The following is a 24384-nucleotide window of genomic DNA, read 5'->3' as shown; positions in this document are numbered from 1 at the left end:
AAGAGCATTTTTTCCTGATAATTCCGTCACTATCGATGGTTGGAAATAATGAAAAATATATTTTACGCAAAGAATTGTAACGAGATCTCCAGAGGGCACACGACACGCCGTTTAACAAGCCCCGCTATGGGTGATACATATGCAGCGAATCTTTTGATAAATGCTCGAGAACGGAAGCTTTTTCAACGAATAAATCTTATATACGTAGCTCGGTGCTCGTAGGTTGCATCCTCTGCGCGTAGTCTGAAATATGTGATTCAAATTAACTTTCTAGATCTCGGCGGCTCTTCTTGAATATACATCAAAAGTGCTGGCAACGAAAAACACGAAAATTTGTTAAACTTGAAGGGAGATTTTTAACTCACCCACGAATTACTATTAATCCTTTGCACTCGAATGTCCCCTCTGAGGGGACGTTGGAAGTCCAGAGAACTTTGGTAGAGATCAGATAAGATAAATTCCTTGGAGTACAACATTTTCAAAGGCGTACACTCCCGTGGAGGTTTCCATTCAAGTAGCACGAACAAATAAATCAAAGCAGCATTACGATAGATTGCACGTCTTTTTATGCTACATTATTTAATACAACATGATTCCTCTTAGCACATTCTGCAACAAAATGGCCTCGAGTGCAAAGGGTTAACACAAAAGCAAAAGAAGAAACGTCGAAAGACCAGATTGGGGGTTAGGTAGCGTAGTTATTTGAAACTGCTGGGTAACTTTTCCCTTGGTTTGCACCATGAAATTATCTTTTCATTCAGCGAATCAAGTGCCTCAATTACGTTCGTTGACGCCCGAAGAGCCAACAACCTCCTCCAAGAGCCGTGCATCGGCCACTTTCATCCCTCTATTACTTTTCCAAAGAGTCTCGTCGAGGGGCTGGGCACCCTTTCTCTCTGGAGTCCCCGTATGAATCTTAATCGAAGGGTGTTCGCGGAATTGGCGATTTGCTTCGGGCGTCATTCGTAAAAAATAGGGGGATGAAAGAGGCGGGGAAGACGAGAGAGAGGTAGAAGGGTTGAAAGATTGTCACAAATTACGATAACCTTAAAAGCACAGAAGAATGTACGGAGAGGCATACTTAATGAATATTGTTTACGTTTTCATTATTAGGATTTCTGAGTCTTTGATCTCAGACCAGCTCGAAACGTAGGGGGCGGAGAGAGGGTGGAATTTGCACCTGTAGCAACACCCACTTTTTATTATAGCGGCTGGGTAAATAATGCGACGAAGGTACGCGTTGTTCTGCGACCAGCATATTTTCCAAGCCGATACGTTTTCCCTCACCCTTTTTGAAACGCGCACGCTACCCTATGCGCCACCCCTCTTCTCTCCACTATCCCGTCGGTTTCCCTTTCTCCCACGGCGTCCTACCTCCTCGCTGCCTCTGGAAATAGTCGCCACAAAACGATTCCCCGTGCTCCGTGTCCGCGCGATTATCAAACCGCGCTTCTTTCGTCCGCCTGTTATCGCGACACGTGCTTCCGTCTAATAGAAATTCAGTGAAAAATTATCGAATCGAGGAACAACTTCGTAATCCACCGACCGACTGTTGCTCGTCTTACGTTCGCGTAATTAACGATCGGCACTGATCAACACTGGGTGCGTGGAATCTATTTTTCTATAACTTTTAACGGAGAAAGTTGTTGCTAGACTCGGGATAAATGAAAAATTCAACGAGACCCGGTGAGTACGCTTCGATATAGTAGGCTGTTTCGATTAATACGCGTTTAGATCACTGGTCCAGGTCCTCTTCGATATTTTAAAGGAACGAAAGACACTTTAGGAAACAAATGTCGCCTCATTGTATCGCAATATTTCGTAGCACTCTGTGCGAAACAATGTGGTTTCATGCGCTTTGTTGGGTACATTTACCGCACACGTTCAGTGACAGTGAGTGATAACGCAGTTAGGAGTTGAGCGAAACTCATTACTAAATTTAATTACCGATGCTTTGCGGTGGGTTTCTATAGAGTCTAACGTTGCTGGCAAAGGCCAAAACAGTCCACTCGAACGTCGTAAAAATTTGACCTAATCGTGACGCTAACGTTTAGATCGTTTGAAATAAAAGAACAAATTTTTTTTACATACAGTCGCGTTTGGAATGCACGTCGCGGCAGTGAGTTATTTGACGCGACACTACAATGAATGGAACTTTTTCACCGTGGCAAATACCTCTACGAATTCCTAGAGTGTTAGAAACGCAACGATAGCATCGTGTTTCCGAGTAAGGCTTCATTTGCAACAGTGACGAATCGCAGGAACCACGCTGGAGCTCTGATCGAGCGCCGATTAGCTCTTTCGCTCCTACCAACGATTTTACGTTGCTCCTATCCACCGCAAAACAATTCGTGGCTGCTATGACTTCAGGCATTCTGTGTGAAACGTTTTCGAAAAAATACAGTATTCCACGATTCAACATTCCACGTCACTCTCGACTTTAATTGCCCGATGATTGATCATTCAGGGACATAAATCACAGTCCTCGATCCCGTCGATATGTACACATTACGAGGAAGACGTATGGCAGGAATCCCCTCGAAGGACCAATCTTACGCTTACTCGATCAGCGTCGCGAACGCTCCAGCACGCTTAATAAACGATATTCGATGATTTACCGCCCCCTCGGCTGTCCCGGATGGCTTTGACAAGAAATCCTGATCTGAAATTCCAAGTTCGACGGTTTAACGTGCCGTCTTTCTCCCCTGCCCCTCTTTTCCGATGATTTACCGCCGCGCGATGTGCACTCGTGCGCAAACTGCATCGGGTGTCGTCCTCGTTTCGTTGTCACGGCTGTAAATAGTGGACGAGCGGCGATTCGTTAATACAGGTAACGCGTGGCGAGGGAAAATGCTAAGATTGCCAGCGTGTCGATAGCCGTGTGCGCGTTTCCTCTTCGACGACAGTTCTGGAGACACTTGCAAGTGTCACTCGGCGGATCGTAACATTCGAACGAGGTTTGACGAAACGAATCCGCTAGAAAAACGAAAGAAATCGGGCGCACGTCTTTAGAAGTTTCGTGGAAATTCACCGAAGACCTTAAAGTGGAGTTCGTCGAAAGGTTAGTTGTTCGTTAAATGTCGCGCGAGTTCTCGATTCCACGAGTTAGATTGAAGTGAAATCGGTCAACGTGGTTTGAGATAATTGTGTCCAAGATGAGATGCACTAATGGGTTTCTGCGTTGACTTTGGAAAGGAGTTCGAAGTCATCCACACGACCAGGTATTGTTATTTTACTTGTACAACCGAACGCGATTAGGTCGCCTCGAGGAAACCCTCTTTACGAGGCTCCCAGTAATAAAAGCAGGCTGTCTGTCTTTTCTATCCGATGACCCTCCGGTGACTGAGACGAAGCGTGCACTAATGTACCGTAAATGGAATCAAAACGGTTCCCACCCCTGAGCGGCTGCGTCGAAGGGTGTTTTGCGTCATTAACGTCATGCCCCGACCGCGCAGAGGCGTTCTTCGATACACTGTACGATTTATAATTAATCGAGGTCCTTCCAACTATTACGTAACAAGATTTGCCGAATGTCAAACTTTGACAAACTATTTGAAAAGGTCAGTGGCCTTGTAGAAACCACTAATCGCGACATTTACTTTCAAGTACTATTAAGTGTACCGTAATTCGACGATTACGAGGTCCTGCATCTCTCGTTCGTGTTCTGACCTCCGTTAGAAAGTATATTATAAACTAAATTAATATCCCGCATAAAGAATCTAACAGACCCCAAAACCAAATATCTGCTCCGCGTTTTCGCATCGAAGGGTGTTGCACCGTTAATTCCCGCCATAACTTTACCGCACACGTACACGCCACGCGATATGGAGGAGGAAGTGCCTGCCCGAGTTCGCGATAATCGGCCTACGATAAAGAGCAACTCGACTTGAATTTATCGGGGCTCGGCGCGCACAGATAAACTTCGTGTTTATCTAGAGAAGAGAAAAAGGGATAGGGTTCGGAATACTAATCACGCGGAACGATTGCCAAGAGGAGCCAGGGTTCTCGTGAATAATGCTGCAAGTTTCCAGGTCGCAAATTGAACATTCGTTTCGGCTAAAGTTTGGGAAATCCTGACGGGACTTTTAGCACGGATTAGGAATTCTTCGGAGTCGAAGCTTCGTATACAACCTATACAGTAAGTTAGGTTAACCTGTTAGAGAGACATAAACGCGATAAACATAGTACTTCAAATTTAGATTGTCGCGCAGTTGTAACAATTATATATTTCCAAAGGAAACTTTTGTCCTGGCATAGAAACAATGATAATAGTTATATAACCGAACGTTGTTATTGATCATTTGAAAACGTTAAAATTCTTGATTGTACTGAAAACTTAAGAATACCTAACAACTAACAAACACGAGCATCGATCATTTCCAAGAGTTGCACCATTAGTAGATTTTCCTCTCTGCCACAGCTTGCCAATTATGGCGGAGACTATTGTTTGGAATTAAGCAGAAGGTAAATACAAATGGACGCGACTACGCTCGGACTTGGCGAAGTCATTGCTGTTCTATCGCCACTAGCGGTCCAGGATCTTGCTAATGCGATTAACGTCCCGGACAGTTACGCTCCAATCCATCAACTTACAACCGTTCCCTTTTCATCCCCTTTAACGGAACATCAACTTCTCCGTTCCTCTGAAGCCACGATCCGTCGAAAATGCGAATATTTCACGCGTTGACGAAATTCTAGATTTTTATTCTACCGCGTTCCTAGTGTACGGGAAACAAATGGTCGCATCAACGAAGCGCAAACACTTGTTCAAACTCACCGCGCGTGTAAGAATAACAAAAGCACGTGGCTACGTGGTATCGCGCAACCCAATTACAACAACAATTTGTTTATCCGCCGTGGTCTCCACCATATCTCCAACCACTTCGTTAAATAAATAATTGTTTCGCGTCGGTTCGAGCACGCGGTGCACCACCATGTTTCGTCACGTAGAATAGAGGAAGAATGAGGAAAATTCGCGAAACGTTTTACGGTTAAATACCAAAGAATGGAGTAGGATGTCGAACAATAATTCTTTCCATGTAATTTTCAACGAAACCGTTGGAGCAAGGCGTTCCAAACGAGGCTCGCGCTCGCACGAGAAAATATTATTCCTCGAACAAAGTTGCCCTTTGCTTTTATGGCCAATTACGGCGTCGTATAAGGCATTTCAGCGCCGGAGTAGCTCCTCGCGTCTAACCGTCCATCAATCTTATCGGTTCCCCGGGACACATTCTTCATCGTGTCATGTCTATTGACAGCGAATAGCTTCTAAATTATTCGCGAAATTGGCAGACCTGGCATCATTTTCCACGGCGACGTTCAACTATGTCGGATCCAGGGAAATATATTGCTTGCATAATTTTACGTTGGCGAAACACTTGCCTTCAGCAATTTTTAATGCGTCATGAAGAACTGCTGAGAAAAAAACTTTACTTCGAACAGTGACACCGCGTAACCGGTGAACCTTGCCGCATAGTAAATTCGCATTCGAGAACGACAGTTTAACGAATTACTATTATCTACAAGAACACAGTACCGAACAAACATCCCAAGTCCTCTCTTTCGTTAAATACTCATCGCTAGGTAACAAGATTTAATCACTTCTCATTTAAGATGTTGACGCGACGTTGTATCTATACAAAAAAAAGAGTATTATTCCTTGTGTATTTAGTACTTTCACGTTTCGCAAAGCTGACCACTCGCTTCAAAAGAAGGAAGACAACCTCGTTCGACCATAATGCGAGTGCCCAGGCACGCGGAGCCGCTTTCCATCGCAACTTTTAATAACGAGCCACGTAACAGGTAGCCAATTACTGGCCGCGACGTTCGTGTTTCTATCGCTTACAAATATTTTCTTACGTTTCAATGATTCGACAATCTTTCGAATTTGTTGTCAAGTATCGATCCAGGTAGGAGATACTTTCAGGGCGGTTTTCGCGTGCGTATCGCGACTCCAGGCGAACATCTCGCGGTCCACGCGGCGCGTTTCTCCGTTCGAACGTGGCCGATCCGCGCGACGGCGGAAGCCGCAGACGGGGGTCTCGTTTAATTGACAGTCCGCCGATCGGAGCCTTTTAACATCGGGGCTCTCGTCGGTCTTAACGAGTTTTTCCCATTCTGCCCGCTCGCGGGGAACGACTTTGCTTCCTTTCTCACGGTTCGCCGCCGCTCGACCAGCGAAATGGCACCGCGGGAGCGCTCTCAGCTCACTCGAATCCGTCGCCGGCGAAATCAAGAGAAACTCGGGTACCTATGAACTGTGTTGTTCGCGACACTTTCTCATCCCAAACCTGGTGCCGTGTTACATGTCGAATCCGTAATTGAAAGTTTACGCGGCAACGCTTTAACCCGATCGATCCAACGTTAATTAAACTCCGATAATTGCGCCCAATAATTGGCAATTATTCCGATCGCCGATGTTGGTACCATGCGAAAAATAGCTCGCCGTTTCCAGTGGAGCTGTACGGAGGACCGACAAATGTTTCAGCCATATTCAGCCGTTTGTACAGCCAATTGTTTACGAGACATTGGATAACAAAGATCGTGTTTCGCTCGCTGGCGCGTAGAGTACCTTTGACTCCACCATTCTCTGGACCGACGCAGTGGACCAACGCTCGTTCGCAATACTTTTTTCACTTATTTTCACTCGTCCGGAATATTTCTCTGCTCTCCGAATACGCGTCTCTCGATCTGTGCCCATGGCAAGCGTTCGTTCCTCTTTATTCCTCGTTTGTATCGGCGTCGGTGCGCGTTTGTGCGAGGCATACAGTGCGCGTTGGCTGTCCCTCCTCTATCCGCGAAGTGTGCAGGCCGCATTACGGGCATCCTGCCGGTTTACGATTATGGTTAAATCGCAAGATCGTGTAGCACGGGTCTGTGTACCACCCTAGGTGTACATTAGGGCTCACAATGGGCGCGATCGGAGCTCGTGGGGGAGAGATAAAACGTTAACCCTCGAAGAAATACGTTTATCGGGTTATTTGGAGGTTGGATAAGTTGGAGTAGATAAATTTGTGGTAAAATGCTATTAAATTACTGCGGGGATCATTGCGTCCGGTAAAACGTTGACTTTCGATAGCGAAACATTGTTTAAGAAGTTGGAGTACGACAATGAAAGCATAAACTTGTCGTGCCTTTGCAGAAACATGCAAATTTCAACTTTATTTAAATAAGTACTTCGTCGGCAAGTTTGAGGGTGATAGTCGCCCCTTAGAAATTGCAACGAGGTGCCTGTCGACGTTGCGTGACACACTATCGATATTTACGATTACGTCGAAACGACGCGCAGGTGTCTAAGCAGGCGCGTTCCTTGAACTTTCGCACTCTCGTGGCTCATGTGTGCGTTCGCATCGCAAACCCGACGATTTTATCGATCTCGATATCCGCGAAGCGACCGAATATCGTTATCGTAACGAGCTCGTGATTTTATGGCCGATCAAAACTGTAATCGTCGAGATTTCTGCTCGAGCGTACACGCTAAATAACATTCAAAATAAAATTATATTCGCGATAGGACTGTGGGCGATGTAATTGAATCGTTACACGAGAGATCTCAATTTATAACCTTGAAGTTACGAGTACCAGGGCGATTGAAACTGCTACGAAACTGTTTATCACACATTCCACCAGTATCGAGCACCGAGTTCGTAACACAGGTAGACAGCATAATTCGTAGAAATAACGTTCACCGGTCGTGCGTGTAATGTATGCCATAAATTAGGGAGGGGACAAAGTTGCGATTAGAAATTGCTTCTACCCGCTCCACATGTTTTCGTGTACCTCCGTCAGTAGAACAACGGTTCGACAAGCTACTTATGGATCTCCGACTGCTCGTTTCTCGGGGAATTAGCATAATGTAACGGAATCCCCTGAATATTCATCGGGCAGTAACCGCCTGGAGGATTTCGCGACGCGCGAGACACAGATTGCTCGATAGAGTGCTCCAAACTCGAAGCTCGTGTTTCGAGTGATACAATTTTGTTCTTCTTTTCCCTCCTTAAAAGACCATTTACGTTCCTTGGACGTTTTGAGAGTCGTTGAATCGCTACAGCTTCTTTCGGAAGTCATTTTTTTAGGCATTTCGAAGAATGTAAATTGCAAATTTTTGTCGCTCGAATGTCCCCCTCTGGAAAAATGTGTTTTCCATTTCTGTAATTAAATTTTTTATTAAAGCGAACGTCGACTACTGCGAACCAAGCAAAGAGCAAAAAGCAGATACGCTATTTTTGTCTGTTTTCAGAATGTTACTCGTAGACGTTCCAGTCTGTAAATTGAATAAAACCTGTTATTGGAGAAACTTAGCATCGTTTGCGTAATCTTCAGGACGTCAGGCTTCAATTTCTCGCAAATTATGCGACAAATCCTTGGAAAGGCGACGAAACGTAGTGGCAATCTGCTAATGCGGACACCTACTCCTGCGGAGTCTCGCGCCGCCACAGGTTATCGCATTATCCCATTACACGGTTACGTACATGACGGGTGTTTTGGTCGCGCGCATTAGGATTACGAATATCGAATTAGAATAAAAATAAACATAAAAAACAAACGACGCGCATCAGAGTGGTGGACTTTTCTTTCAACTCGATTTAATTTCCAGCGGGCGTGAAACCATGCACCGACCAGCGCGCGAGTGGCAAAACTGCAAATGAACGCGATAAGCAATAGTATCTCCGATAAGACAAGTCCGGGTGTCCTCAAATAATTCACGATTCGCGTTTGTTTGCGCGCGAAATCGCCAGGCGAAACCGTCAGGAATTTAATTATGCGATATCGACCGGCCTAACTGTCGCGTTATCGTTGAAAATATGCACGAGCGAGCGGCTACTGTTCAGCGGCGAGAGATAATTTCTATAGCGTTGCAAAAAGCGCAACGAGAGCCCGATCGTAAGACGATGGAAAGCGCGACGAGGATGAGATCTAGAGAAAGAACGAGAGACGAAGGATCGCAAAAAGTCTTCCAGAACCAGTCCTCCCGAGTTTGCGAGTACCCAGTCGTATTAACAATGATTTACCGCGATAATTATGCCGTATGGGGGCCGATCGAATAGCCCGCGAACTGGCCACTCGACGATCCTCGTCGGCGGCGACTTAGACGGGAGCGCTTTTAAGGCAGCTCAACGTAATCTTGATATTTCGATCGCTATATTTTACGGAGATTATACGCATCGACTGCCGCTGGGGCGATGGACCGTTTCTGGATTAAAATTTTATTTTTTCCGCGTGAAAACGAACCGACGATTTCACCGGAAAATCCGGCTGTTTATTCGCCACTCGATGCGATATCTGTGCCAGCGATATTTCATTTGAGCCAGCGGCGCGAGCTCTCGGGTTCTCTTTTCCATGAACACGAGCTCCCAGATCCGTACACCATTTCCATTCGGTATAATAAAAACACTTGGAAGATAAATAACGAAAACGCCGAGAAAAATGCGCGATCGGATGCAAAAAAAAAAGAGCTCGAATGGAAACCTTTGATCGAACCGAAACTCTCTAAATGGCGAGTGGAAAATTAAGGGGACGGAACAGGAGACGACGCTCGAAACGTGAAATAATTTTCAAAGGCCGAAACCGAGGCTCGAGAACGGTACATTTATCTAGAAATTCCCTTCAACATTCCAAACCGTATATTTACCAATTAACCGCGATGCACGGCTGACGTATCACTGGCTCATTATCAACGACGAAGGAAAGAGAAATGTCGGAGTAATTACGCACTCGCTGAGAATAGTGATACCGCGAATGGAAAATTATTTTTCGAGCGGGCATTAAACATTCGAATACCTCGATCACTTTGAAAGCGAATATTAATGAGTTTCCACCGTTTCGCATCGGCTACCTATGTCGCAGAATGGACGCCACGTTAGCGAAGCAGCTATGTTATTCGATGAAATGAAATATTACGTCGAAGGAAGCCGTTTGAAATACCAAATCGAGCGTAAAACGAACACTCGGACATGTCCGGATTCCTTTTGAAATTAATATTAGTAACTCATTTACGCAAATGGACGACGAACAAATTGCAAATTTCGCGATGGATGACGCATTAACGAAGCAATGATGTTATTCAATAGAATATTATATGGAAGGAGCTCAATTACGATATCAAATCGAGCGTGGAACGAATATTCGGACATGTCGATTCCTTTGAAAGCGAATATGAATGAGGTCTATGGATTGACGCGTTGCAAAAATTTCAAAATTCACGATGTATTGTAAATTAAGGCAAAGAATGAAGTTATTTCAGAGAAATGTCAATAAAAACGCTGGCGCGAGGACAATGACTACTGTTTGCCAGTTTCGATACGAGCAAAATTCGTTCGAGGATACCATGAAAACCATATATCACGGGTTCTTTTACAAAAATCGAGAATCTCGATAAAATCCCAATTCAACTATTCCTTTCAAAAGGATTTGATTGAAATTCGTACGAACAAATTTTAATTTCGCTAATATTCTTTCCATACACGGAACATTTTTGCGAAAGAATTTCATTAAAATTTATTATTTATTTGAAACGAATTGCCGTGAAAATATTATGTTGAAGGTATTCGATTAAACTATGAAACAGAGCGTAACGTAAACATTCGAGAACGTCAATCACTTTGAAAGTGAATATTTCCAACGTGTTTCCATCGATTGACGTTGACTTTATTGCACAATACACGACAACATTAATAAAATAATGAAGTACTTTAACACGACACTTTATCGAGAAATTCAATTCAAATGTTAAACCGAGCGTGAAATAATTTTAAATTTTCTAGTGATTTTTCTGGAAAATTCACGACTGGTTTTGTACCAGGTGAATATGTCGCGAAATAAGATAACATCAATTATGTGAGGGCAGTCCGACTTTTACACAGTAAAGCGATGAAAAGTAGTGTAACCGCTAACAGTCGCTTCTTTAAAAATAATTAGCGCTCGTTGTAATATCCATGAACGATTAATGATTCGAGGAATTACAAAGGAATCGTATATGTATAGCTTTCTGTGCAGAAAGTACGGGAAAAGCTTTATGGAAGCTCAGCTCGCAGAGAGTAATGTTGCAGCGTTAACGAGGAATACGTCATCATTAATTTTCAGGAAACAATAATTTGGTACTCGACGAAATCACGATCCCGACTCAACAACGGGAAAATATTCGCGTCACGTACAGATGAGCCAATCGCGTATTTGTCGGACGAATCGCGTATTTTATGAGGAAAAACAAAAACGGTGTCAGCGTTAACGCACCCCAACCATATTTGTTCCAGCGTCTCAATTAATATTCACGACGCGACTCGTGTTTTTTCCATTTCCTCCGCGGCCTGGATACTTTCTCGCTCTGATTTCAATTCGTTTCAATTACCAGACATAACTCCAACATTTTTCTCCCCTTACTCGTCGTGCCAGGACCAGTATTAAATATCAATGTTGTCGAAAAAAATTCTGCGCTCCAAATTTGATAATAAAACCGTGAATCAAGCGTGAAATTTTCAAACTCGCCGCGTCAAATTTACGACCCGTGATGGCGGAACTTTCATCTAGGACAAATGCCTCGATTTTTCTCCGAAATCTGAAAGTAAGATAACTCCGACGAAGTTTGAAGATCAACACTGCGAACGATAACGATAGAGACGATACGTTTTTCACGACAACGAAATTTATTCGCCGCGTTTTCTCGTCGCGCGTTCTTCCACCTCGAGGGCACACTTTACTTAATTACGAAGGACAGAGGAGTGCCACGGCGAGGGCAAATTAGATGGTAGCCCGAAGCGTGGCTGAAACAGACAATATACGAGTGTTCGCAGTTGAAATTTAATCAAGCTCTGGTTCCCGATACCGACGCGCAAAAAGCGTTACAGAAAAATGAAGCTGCCCGCGGAGGAGTTGCGACGGAAGCGCCTTTGATCAATTTCGCGGGATTTCAATTCCAGGAAGTTGCAGGGCTTGGATGGAAACGACGGAATTGCTGTCATACAGCCTCGCTATAATCGAATTCCGGAAATGAAAACCAACCGTGAAATGTACATTACGTATACGCTTCTACTTTGACGAACTATTGTACATTTCCCCTCCGCGCGGGCCAAATAAAAATGGCAATTGTTGCAAGGAAATTGTTTCAAAAAATTCCGAATCGGAGATAACGTTTCCGAAGGACTGAAACGTTCGTTTAGGACTTACGATATTTCGCTTGAAATTCATTTTATCGAAGGTTAATTAATCTCGTTATTGCAGTTTGTTATATTTTCATTCCTGGACCCGAAGGAAATTGTTTTAATTCCTTCGGAAAGAGAAATTGCGTCGGAAGTTCCTTTGATCGAGTCTATTGTATTTCCTGTGGCAGTTAATTATATTTTCATTATTTAATCGAAAGGAAGTTTTTATATACCGTAACTAAAATGCCGTAATAACAGCATCGTCGCTAACCTCAAAGTCTTTCGCCTCGTAAACGCTTAGCGCTGCCATCTTGTGGTGCAGAAAGCGACTAAACATACTACGCCCAGCTGTATATAAGTTATTAAGAAGTATGTTACGAATATATTAAAAGCAGGACATAGGACACATTCCAATAAACACAAACATACGCGATATATTATACTTCAAGTTAAATTTGTATCTGGTATACGAAAAAAAACATCCTTCGTTTAGTAGCTGCTTTGGCGAAGTCGCTAACGCAGCAGACTATGGATGCCGAGCCCGCGGACAGTCGTAGGTTCGAATCCCAGTGCTTCCACGAATAGTTTTATCGTGTTTAAAATTGTTTTCTGCTTTGGCAAAAATTTTAACAGTACACAATTTTCGCCAAAAGTAATTTAAAGATGGAAGCAACATTTGTTCATGCGGTGATGATATTCAAAAAGTTTACAGAGTTTCGGTCGATCGAACCTCCTTGTGGGGATCTCGTCGGGGCGATGAATTAACTTGCAGTCATAGTTACTCTGAGTGTGAACAAATGCTTTCTTTTTTTTTAAGTTCATACGTAATAATTTTCGTTCTTTCTTCGTAGATTTATCGTTCGGTGAGTTCAATGTTTGTTGTAGTCGAGTATTATTAGAGGCATTGTTCGAACGACTAGGTGACTGACAGTCGTTCTCTCGCGCGAGCACGCGAAAACGCTATTATTTTCCGCCATAGCAGCTCTCAGGGGTGTCTTTCGACCCTCCTGAAAGTCTTTCCCCTAACAACCGTGACCCGCTTGAAAGACAGAAGTGTGCCAGGTTTTATTAGCCTCGTTAGTACCGGCGGTATGATAGTCGATTGATATTTCGTTGCTGGGAAGCATGCGACGCGGAATCAAAGGGAATAACAAGGGCAGAGTTTCTTTGTGATAACGAGGCTGCCACTTCACCTTGTTCCTCCACTCTGCAATCTTCGTCCTCGAACATCTTTCGGCGTTCCACAATTGTCTCAGTGGAGCAAGTGTGTCTTTTATTTGTTATTTGACATTTTCACCCAGATAGCAATTTCGTCCACCTCTTCGTTCTTTAATTATCAGATGTCAACGACAAGGTGACGACAAAGCACGACAAATAAAAGATGATAATTTAGGTGTAGGATTTCAAGATCGATCGATGAGATTCCCAAGTTGACTTAAACTTTTGTGCAGTTTTCCTTCGATCTTTTCCCGAAAATGGCCGTCGCCTGCAAGACCCTAAATCGTCTGGCAGAATCCACGGCTCGTCCTGGGTCGTTGTACGAAACAACACCGCGGACGTAATCCTTTTTCACGGTTCTCAGCGCCGCGTCCTCGTTAAGGCGGACGCGCACACGTCGAAAGGACCGTGCAAATCACGTGGGCCACGAGGGTCCCTGAATTGCGCGACGCGACCAAAATCGGCCGGGTTGAATGTCCTTCTCTCACCTGCGCCTGAGGTTTTTGTCCCGATTACATAAAGACATCCGGCTGCGCGTGCGCTTCCTTTCCTACGTGCGACGGATAGAGAACTGTCAGTGTTCGACCAGGACTCCGAAACGCGATGATCAGGTTTCTTTAATCGCGTTGCTCGTCGAGACAGCTCGCTCCAAAAAGGCCCAACTAAAAGATCATCGTCCTTTTTCGGAGTAGCCGTAGCCTACAATCTCTATCGTCGCGAAGGTCGAGCTTACGATTTAACTACCTAACAATTGCAGTAACCAAAGCGAGAATAAACGCGTCTCCACCTTCGATTTAAACTCGACGACAATGGAATATTCAAGCACCTGCCGCATAGTAATCCAAATGATATCCATTAATCCAAACGAAAGAAGCACGGCGATTTTCATTCCGCGTTGGCTACGCGATGATTACAGCACACGTGTGCAGAGTCGAAAGACCGAATGCCAGCACGCTCACCTGTACGCGTGATTAATTATTGATCGTCGCTCACGCTCGATCAATCATTAATCCGAGTACGAGTTATTAAGCGACGCAACGCAGATGCACTGTACGTTTGCGGCTTGTGCATCCAGCAAGCATCGCGCATTCGATGTTCAAAAGCCACCGATCGGTGTTCGACTCGAGGGTGATGAATCTTACCGATCCATCGTCGCTGCTAATTGGTCGGCAATTAAGTAATCAATTTGTCGAATTCGCGGCGGAATCCACGGATACGCCGTTGACAATTATGGCAACAGCTGTTAGCGACAATTTGTTATGCAATTTCGTGTCGTGTAAGAAGACAGCAATTATTTCTGAAATGTCCATTTGACGCTTAACATGCGACGCTTAATTGTGAATTTCTAAACGAGGTATTGTCCTCCAGAGGTCTCTAAGGCTACTTTTACGTCACGTATTCTTTGTTAAATGAAATTTTGTCTTTTCTTATGAGTCACTAAACTAGGAATACGTACCTTTCCAACGATGATTCATCTCGAGAGAAACATACTGTAGAGAATCTCCCAGGCCGCTGTATACTGTGGTTTGCTCGACTACTCCAAGTATGGCATCGCGAAGGGCGCCACCAGTCGGGTCGAGTCTGACGACCAGAGGGCCTGTTTTGTTGGAACCCCGAGGGCTTTTTTGACGCCAGGTACGGCGTGGGTGGGCCCAAAGCGGTAGGTTGGACTAACCAGCGTCGTATCTGCATCACGGTTCGGTTTTTGCCGCCAAATCCGCGTCAGAAATCTCCTCCATCCTCGTACCTCCCTTTGACACTGAGAATCCGCTTTGAATCCGTCTTTCAACTACTCGGTGAAATTAATGAGAAGCATGTCGTTCAGTCGCATCTGTCCAAATTAAACTAATTAATGTAACTCCTTTCGCCTTTATTTTGAATTCCCATTCGTGCACTCCTCTTTAACTCGGCATACGCGTTGCAAATTCGTCTTCCATCTACACACCGTAGAAGGGAATTAATTATGTGTAATATGTCGCGAGGAAATTGTTTGGATCCATCTGCTTTTAATCGGATCCGATTCATTAATCCGAGTTCCCTCGACGTCGTGTTGCATCTTTGTCCAGCACGTCTGCAAAAGAGGGAAGCAATGAGTGACACGACACGAATTTCTGTGGATTAATTAGAACTAAATTCTCGACTACGAATCGTTCGGATCTAGCCACTTCTACCCAGATCCAACCTATTAATCTGACGCTTCTTCGTTTCTAAGACCATGTATCACGAGTGCGCAACAATGGGGACTATTCACGTCATCAATTGTTCGTATTGCCGTTCGGTACTAAAAACGAGCTACGGCTCGTTCCATTTTCTGGAATTACCTTGTGCACACGAACGACTGGCGTGCGCAGGTGGTTACTTACTTTTGCCACAAAAGATTCTCTGTATTATCTTATCTATGTGTACGTATACGGTTGACAACCGCAGGTGGCACTTTCTCGCAAAAGTAAGTAAGCACCTGCATACGTCTCAGCCGTGTAGATACTCGTTAACGCGATCGTTAGAATCGAACATTCCTCCTTCGTTTATAGTAAATCTGATGAGATGAAACTGTAAACAAGACCCTCGAGTATTAATATAAACGAACGATGATCAAGTAGTCGTTAATGTCAGCTAATCTGCTTCCTTCACCATGAAAACTTCGTTTCCGTTTGTACAACGACGATCGAGCAAAAAGCTACTCCAAGTTCTTTCTTCTTTTCGAGTTCTTAACCTACATATCTAACGAAGGGATAATCGTTAGCCGATTATCGAATTCGCCCAATTTCATCCGGGATCTCAAACTCCGGATGCAATCGCTCTTCGACATTCTGCACTCGATGAAACGGGAAGCAATCGAAGCGTGCGAACGAGTTTTAACGGCGCATCGCTCCAATAAACGACGTTCGCGAAAGAAGAGGGGGGAAACGAGGTACCAGCCTATTAAATGGTCGGAATGCGCGATTTCCCGCGAAAATGCGAGTCGCTACACGTTTTCCACTCGCGGACATCACTTGTAGTTTTATTTATACAAATAGATACGATCCGATTCGACGTTCGTTCGATATGAATTATCGAGTATAATAAAATGAAATAACGTTTCACGTTGAATGGGAATATATCACGATAACTGCTCGATAAAATAAACGTTGGGAATAAATCGGTATACGGTGATTGCATTTTTCATGTATTATTCGAAGCCAATTCCGCCCATCGTCCGGCGAGCTGGAATCGCCGGTAAACGCGGTAAAATGCTACACGTGAGCGCGAATTTTCGCAAAAGATTTTATCCACGGCCTCGGGGGAAGGAATCGGCTTCAAAAGCGGAAAGAACGGACAGATAAACGAGTACCGGAGATCCTTCGTTATTTCCCTTCAAAACCGAAAACGCCATTCTGTTTCCGTGCAGGGTGGTCCCTATTAAATTTTCTACAAAAACGGGAATCAACGAAATAAAATGAAATCATTTGTTCAATGATCAAATTAATTCAAATTAGATCAAACTTTGGTTCGATCCGTGGGGGAATTTAATATCGCGCTGAGATCGTTTGCGCGAAGGTCTTAATCCGCGGTGTATTTCGCGAAATATTCGTAAACAAAATCAACGTCGAACGCTGTGCAAGACAACTCGTTACCATGCACAGCCAGCCTTGACGCGGTCGTTGCGTCATGACAAGATAGTAATTGCTCGGGTTTAATTTGCTCGGACGGAAATGTCGATTTTTGCGATCGCCACAACGAACGCGCGCCTTCTGCGGCCGTCGCGGTTCCGAACAACGTTGATTCACTTAACGAGCGGTCGACTTGTTAAATGTGAATTTGGTCGATCGAAATAGTTATAAACCTGAACAAAGTTCTTCGCGAAACGTATGACAATTCGAGCGATGATAACGCAAACGGCACAGGACGACGGAAGTTAACTTGCGTCAAAGCCTATTCAGATACAGGATTGATCGGCCAACATTGTTCGGCTGCGTCAACATTCGCGGCAATTATCGACGTTACCAATTATTGACTGTTGACTAGGATAAAACGGTATTCCCAATGCAATGGCGGATCGCGTGCACGGTATGGAATTTACCCGTGCAAACAGTTGCGACGAACGTTAAACCGTACATCGCGGTTGTATCGCGCGGAAATCAATGGGAATAGGCTGCATTTCGCGGATTAATTAAAACATGCTTACCGTTTATGCAAGCGGGCACGGTGTATGCGCCGAATCAACATAGGTGTTACCCCGTTACGCAATCCGATGCGCAACAAGCGGAACGATCGTGAAGCTTCGAAGTCGAGGATCGCGTTGCCGACGAAGAACGTTCTCGCGTCAGCAATTCAGAGTCGATTAGAGATGGGCAAAGTCTTCTATTTGTATCCGTATTTCCCGAAGTCGTTTTACCCGGTTCCTTTTCTCAACGTATATCTATCGCCCTTCGCGAATTATCCTGCGAAAGGGACGCCGGTTCCAGGCTGCTAATCAACAGGTTCCCCTCCTGTAGGTGTTACCCGAGCCTACGCGCGATAGAGGTTGGAAGTCCTGGCACGTAGCCGTGATAAAGAGTGAAGCATCGAGGCGAAGACGCCGGATCGAAGAGTCCTCATGCTGCGGCGCGTATAGTACCGAGCCCGCAGACTTTCACTCCGGTGCTCGTTGATCGGCCGCGACTCGGGCGAAGAAACGGGCGAAGGAGAAGCCAGAAGAGGCGCAAAGTGAAAGACTGCTCCGTCCCTCTCTTTCTTTGGTCCAAAGTTGATTGACCTCGAGCGAGACAGAAGGTACAGCCTGATCGTCGGGTGCTCGTGCTCGGGAGAAGCAGAAGAAGCGAAACGACAATCGACGACGACGAAGACGACGACGACGACGACGACAAAGACGTGCGCGACGAGGAGTGGCCGAGAAGAAGAAGAATTGGTGCTCCCGGCAGCAGGGGCCCATGAGCACCGTGGAGGCGAAGCTGCGTAGCGTGACGAAGCGTAGCAGACACGGCTCACGTAAAAGCGGGTCACCAGGCGGCGATTGGTCGAGCGGCCCAGGATCATCTGGTGGGGCTAGGGGCCCAACCCAGCCTGCCTCCTCCAGTCCCCAGGCCAGCACCTCCGCTTTCAACAGGTCCCAGGAGTCGATGGGCCCTACCAGGCGGCAGTCCTCGCGGGACAGCGTGGACTCGACGGGCCAACAGGCCCCACCCGATCACGGCGAGCTCCTTTTCAAGGTCCTGCCCTCTCTCCTGATACACTAGCTTCCGCCGTATCGATTAATAGCAACTAATCAATCCGGATCTTATCGCGTGATGTGTAACTTTTGACGTAACCTTTTCGCGTTACCTTTACAAGGACAGAGTAAAAGAATCGCGTGAAAGTTGATTTCGCGTACATGGGATAACACCTCGATTTAGTTGAATGTAATTGATTACTTTGTTGATAGATCGTGTCTTCTATTCTTGTCCAATCGATTAATTTCAATCCCGCGAATTCCTTCGCTGCGCACCTCTATTTATAAGCCGCCTTTTGAAAATTAACCTTTCAAACGGTGAGACTGACAACGAATGCGTATCGCAGCTAATAATTCACGCGATAACGTGAACTTGTTCTCGAGCTCGTTAAACTCGTTCAAGGGTTCTGTCCTCTCGGTTATCTCAAATAAGTGACTATATTAATTTATTCATAGATACAATCATTCTTTAATGTAAACCCTCCTTCTTTATTTCCTTTACTCGTGTTTGTTCTTGATGTTCGACGGTAAAGCAATTATAAATTAGTACACGCCGTATCGGTGATACAATGCGGACTACAAACGAGTAGAGATTAATATCGCTGGGGCTGTCTCCTCTTGTTAGGATCGACGAGGTCGATCGGTGGTAACTAAATAACTTACTAACCGAGGGTAGCGCCATTGAGTTTGTCAAGAACGGAATTAATCGAGCAACGAATAAAGAATACCGTTTCAAATTATTTAAGATAACCGCGAGGACAGAGCGTTTAAACGAGTTGAACGAGGTCGGGAACAGGTCCAGTATTATGTAAATTAGTAGTCGTGGATACGTACTCGTCCTCTTAAGAAACTTTTTATCGGATAGTCGCATTAGCTCCCAAGCGACAATAAAATTAACTTCCCGAGGGAGAATCCCATTCATGAAGGATCGAACCACCTCGAAAAAAAAAATGAGAATCGCGATCACGTGCGTTCGAGAGTATCTGGTTTCGCGAAATCGGAGCTTCCTCTGCGGTTTCGCGACTATTTTCACAGGTGAATTTTCACGTAACGCAGGTGATGCTATTGGGCGACAGCGGTGTCGGGAAGACCTGCCTTCTAACGCGATTCAGGGACGGCCGATTCCTGTCTGGGAACTACATAACCACCGTGGGCATTGATTTTAGGGTGAGACTCTAATTCCATTCCAGGGTATCCATGACGCGGCTTTCAGAGAATTGACCCGCGACGAAATGCATTGCTCGCATTGGTAGAGAACCGTGATATTGTCAAAGTAGACGCGCGCGAGGGAACCGGTCCGAATGGAAAGCATGAGTGGTTTTCTTCTATTTTTCAGAACAAGGTGGTCGTCGTCGACGACACGTCTGTGAAGCTTCAAATATGGGACACGGCTGGCCAGGAAAGATTTCGAAGCGTCACGCACGCGTACTACAGAGACGCTCACGGTAATTGTATATTTATTTTACCTTTGTGCCGAGAATCTCGATTGGAGGGTATGGATTTCGTTTGATAAAGAAACGTAATTAACTTTTCCAATAACTTTTAAAATGTTTGTTCTCGTGCAAAGAAACAGAGAGATAAGAGAGAGAGAGAGAGAGAGACACTCGAGTGTCGAGGTAATCGGTCGAGGCATACGGTAATTTAAACGCGGCACTTAAAAGATATTACGAAACACTTTGCGTTCGGAAGGAGTCCCGCCATTTTGGCGATATTAATCTAGGTTATTAAATGAAATGGCTAGCTACGATTGCAATGAACGTTACTGATTTCAATCAAACAAGTTTCCTGATCCGTGTATCATCCGGCTTCTAGTAATTTGGTGATAATTATGAACGAGTAAGCGGAATGAGCATGAAAAAGTCTGTTTGCCCGACGATCGAATTGCTTATGAACTTTTTCACCTAAAACTGGTATGCACGAGATAAAAAAGTGGAGAACTTTGCACAGCCTAGCATTATGTAAATCGCTGCTACCCAATGCAATACCATGCTCTAGATCCCGAGTGTTCAGAGATGGTTTCTTCCTAGGTAAGCTGCGCGTTGAAAATTCACCTCTTTCGCACGCATAGACTGCCCAATGCTAATCTGCAAGAGTGGACGTATCTTGGAATGCAGGAGGTCGAAGGAATCATTGGAATTTCATACGAGACGTTTCGTAAAAACGTCGAGAATTTTTCTCTTTTATTTTGCCACATAGGAAAAACGTCCTCGGAAGCTACTTCTGCATCGATCAAAGAAAATGAATTTCAGTCCAGGTTCTCCTAAGGAAAACATTCTCCTAACCCATCTCCAGCAAGCGACCTGGCCCCGTCGAACCAGGTCGCGGAATGATCCTAAATTCAACGATGGCGTTAATTTTGGAGAACTACTTAACTGAATTCGAAGCGAGAGGGGCGGCGAAGGAAACGCTGCATCCGCCGTAGGGGGTACCGCCATTGTTTGCGCGAAGAAACCCTCTTTGAACGGAGACGTTGTCGCGACAATAGTTAGACGTTTCAAAGGCTTGGTAACAATTACGCGACGGAGACACTTCGACAATGGGTGTCTCCATTTCTATTACACGGGCGATGGTGCTTTTGGCCTGGGCTTTAACCCGCGGAGCGTTCTGGAAAAACAAGCTTCCCAGCGGGAAGAACCCACCGACGGGGATCGGAGTGGAAAAGTTCTAAAGCGCGGCGTATTTATCTCTTCGAATGATGAAAACAGAGAATGCCGGTTTTAGGAACTATTGAGAACTTGGTTACTCGAAACTTCAAGAAGCATTAAACGAAGATGAATCTTCGCCTCAAACTTAACTTCTTCGTTTCCCAACTCAAACGAATCCTTTTAAACTGGGAACTCAGACTAACGAAACACTGGAGAAACTGCGATAACGGAGGATATTAAATATTATTATTCGAGGAAATTATTATAAATATAAAAAATGATGACTGTACCAAGTGTTTTGACACGTGAATTGAAGATTTTTCAAAAAGTGGGGATCGATTCGTGCAGTGAACGGCTCGTATCAAGAAGCGATCCAAGTTCTTCGCAGTCGAGGATGTCCTCCGTTCTCCTGGCCTCGTTGAAATCTATTTCTGAACAGTTAATTTGCGTGCGCGAAACATTGTTCTGTCCCGTCGTTGGTCAGAGAATTGCATGACGAAACGAGCGCTAGAGCAATTTTCCTGGCGGCGCAAAAAGAGGACGAGTGACTGGACGCGCAATAACGCGGACAACGCCGCGTAAAAGCTTTTGTTTCCGGGGCAACCAATTACCAGGATCACGGCAGGTTGCGCAACGCATAACGTTCATTATTGGTTTCAGCTCTTTTATTGCTTTACGACGTGACGAACAAGACGAGTTACGACAACATCAGGGCCTGGCTGAGCGAGATCCGCGAGCACGCGAACGAGGACGTCGTCATCATGCTGCTGGGTGAGTTTAGAGATTATTTACACCTGGAGACGTTGAAAAACGCTCCCAATCTTGAAAGAGCAAATGTTGCTGGGCGAGTTTAGAGGTTGTTTACCATTTAGGGACGCTGAAAATGCTCCTAATCTTCCATCAGCACGCGCAGACCATTTCGCTCGTGAATTTTAAAGAAGGAACGGAAAGGAGAGAAGTTAGCTTTCTTTATCGTCCAGTTTCCGAGAAAGTTGCCAATGATCGATAAGTCGATGGACGGGGCAACTGGTTCTTGCGGTTTCGATTAGTTTCTTGCTTTCGTAGAAAGTCCAAGAGAACGGTCTAGGAAGAGTGAAATAGCGCTCGGTTCACAGGCGAACGAGGAAACAGTTTGAGTAGGTGGAATAGGAGGACACGAAGTGTTAGATGAAATTTAGATGACCTTTCGCGATCGTTTACGATAAACTTAGAATCACTGTCGAGGAATCCCCGTTCTATATTGCCAAGTGTTGATTTAACTGGGTAACGAGTTGAAATAAAATAATTTCAGGTAACAAATCGGACTGCGGACAGGAACGAATCGTGAAGAAAGAAGACGGCGAGCGGTTGGCGCAAGAGTACAAAGTCCCCTTTATGGAAACCTCTGCTAAAACCGGCCTGAACGTCGAATTGGCCTTCTTGGCCGTTGCTAGGTATCTGAAAAACGTTGATTTAATTGCCGAGCGGCTCGATGAAAAAAGGAGCAAGACGTTAACCCGATGAAACTGCAGCGTTACACGTTGCGTTTGATCTGCTTCAATGAGTCTTACGTTTAAATCATGGCCAACTCGATCCAATAAGCCTCTTAAGCATTGCAAAGAGGTTCTCGTAATCGCAGTTTGCACAACGTGAATTGATCGTTATAAATTTCGCTTTAGAAACCGTTGATCTTAATTTCGTAACCAACATCTTTCGAAAGTCTAAGAAAAACTATGAGATTATATCTCTACCATTCGTGACTATAAAAGCAAAGACAATGCGGGTGGGCGAGTTAGCGGATCGTCCTATATTTAGAGATTACTCTTCAGACTATCGTTGAGGTAGACGACGTTAGGATATCCACGCAGAGACAGGCACGATTTGAATGCGTTCCCTTTTTTTTTTTCTTGAAAAAAAGATTGACCTACGTCGTTTTGTGTATTTTTCAGGGAGTTGATGGCCCGGAAGAGCAACGACCCTGACGACACCAAATTCAACGTCCAAGACTACGTTCGTCAACAGTCTCAGCGGAGTTCCTGTTTCAGTTCCAATTGCCTGACGACTTGAATTGCGCAACAGCCCTGCGCACACGTTTCCGTACGATAGATAAAGCGAACGATGAAAAGCGAACCGGAACTCGTTGGCCGCGAGAATGGCGCCAAGTGGTCGTAGCTATTCGATTGTTCGTAATCGGGATCGAGCGCAGGAATCGTCGATTGTCTATATCGTTGCAGAAGCTTCGACGAAAATATAAATTTGCACAATTTATCGGTCAAATTCAAATTTAATTATCGAAGTAATTCCCATTAGAGTCAAAGTAATCAACGATGCTTCACGATATAACGTTCCACTACCAGTTCAACGGTATCGCTTAGACGAAGGAATGCTATAAGTGATTTTCTACAGGGGCTGAGAATTTATTTGTAGAGCTAACACAATATTGTAGTCCATTGATAAGATAGTCGAAATAGAGATAACGCTAATGAAATAGAGAGATTAACGCTACATTTTCGAGTACGTAATAAACCTTGATGCAAAAGGACGTTGGTTTGGTCCATTACTGTTACAGATCGTTGAAGCACAAGATGAAAAAAAAAGCGCGGGAAGAATGTCGATATTTTTTAAAGCGACTGGCACGCAATGTTTGTTGACGATACATGTATAGAAATGCGCAGGATGAGGCACTTCAAACAGGCCTTCTGAATAATTTGTCTCATTAAAATATTAGAAAGTCTTTCTATTAGAAAGTAAGAACAAAAACGAATTGATCTAGCTCTAACCTACACAAAACTAACGACATTACATTACGTCCCACTTAAGACCAGTCAAGAATAGCTTGGTGCATTCTTCATTTTTTCCAAATATAGGCAAGTTATTTGGGTGATCTGTTTTATATGCCTCATCCTGTATAAGTATATAAATATATATAGATGGTTAATCCTATACTGTACATTAATGTGAATAGCTTGACGGGACAGAGAGTCCCCAGATAGTCGTAGGAAATGTCTCGATGGTTCTAACTCGCACTGTATACGATCCCTACAGTGTTAAGCAAAAAAAAAAAAAAGACATGTGTATTTGATTAGACACCGAGAATTTAACGAGGTGCGAAAGCTCATCGTGTACCAAGTAGAACGGTGGTTTTAGAGAAATCCCCGCGTAGAAGAGCTTTCCGAGAATATTCCATAGCTGCCGTACTTACAACACGTCGAAAATG

At 44.6% G+C, this 24384-nt stretch overlaps 1 protein-coding gene across 9 annotated transcripts in view; it reads left to right on the top strand.

Moving 5' to 3' along the window:
- The window catches only part of LOC128880950 (ras-related protein Rab-37-like), a 79380-nt gene extending 55496 nt beyond the window's left edge, over positions 1-23884 (top strand). For 4 of the 9 annotated variants that reach the window (XM_054131548.1, XM_054131552.1, XM_054131553.1 and 1 more), the window contains exons 2-7: positions 17831-18544; positions 19600-19710; positions 19880-19988; positions 21849-21959; positions 22480-22621; positions 23117-23884. In XM_054131548.1, the coding sequence (XP_053987523.1) occupies positions 18266-18544; positions 19600-19710; positions 19880-19988; positions 21849-21959; positions 22480-22621; positions 23117-23234 (870 nt within the window). In that variant the 5' untranslated portion in view covers positions 17831-18265 and the 3' untranslated portion in view covers positions 23235-23884. Of the gene's footprint in view, positions 1-1394; positions 1687-2850; positions 3222-17830; positions 18545-19599; positions 19711-19879; positions 19989-21848; positions 21960-22479; positions 22622-23116 lie in introns of those variants that run through there. The other 5 variants (XM_054131555.1, XM_054131546.1, XM_054131549.1 and 2 more) reach the window with 4 other exon arrangements.
- Positions 23885-24384: the final 500 nt, after the last annotated feature.

The sequence above is a fragment of the Hylaeus volcanicus genome, chromosome 8, assembly GCF_026283585.1.
Source record: "Hylaeus volcanicus isolate JK05 chromosome 8, UHH_iyHylVolc1.0_haploid, whole genome shotgun sequence".
Lineage (NCBI taxonomy): Eukaryota > Metazoa > Arthropoda > Insecta > Hymenoptera > Colletidae > Hylaeus > Hylaeus volcanicus.
Note: the sequence above shows the minus strand (reverse complement) of the source record. Positions and strands in the feature narration are given on the sequence as shown.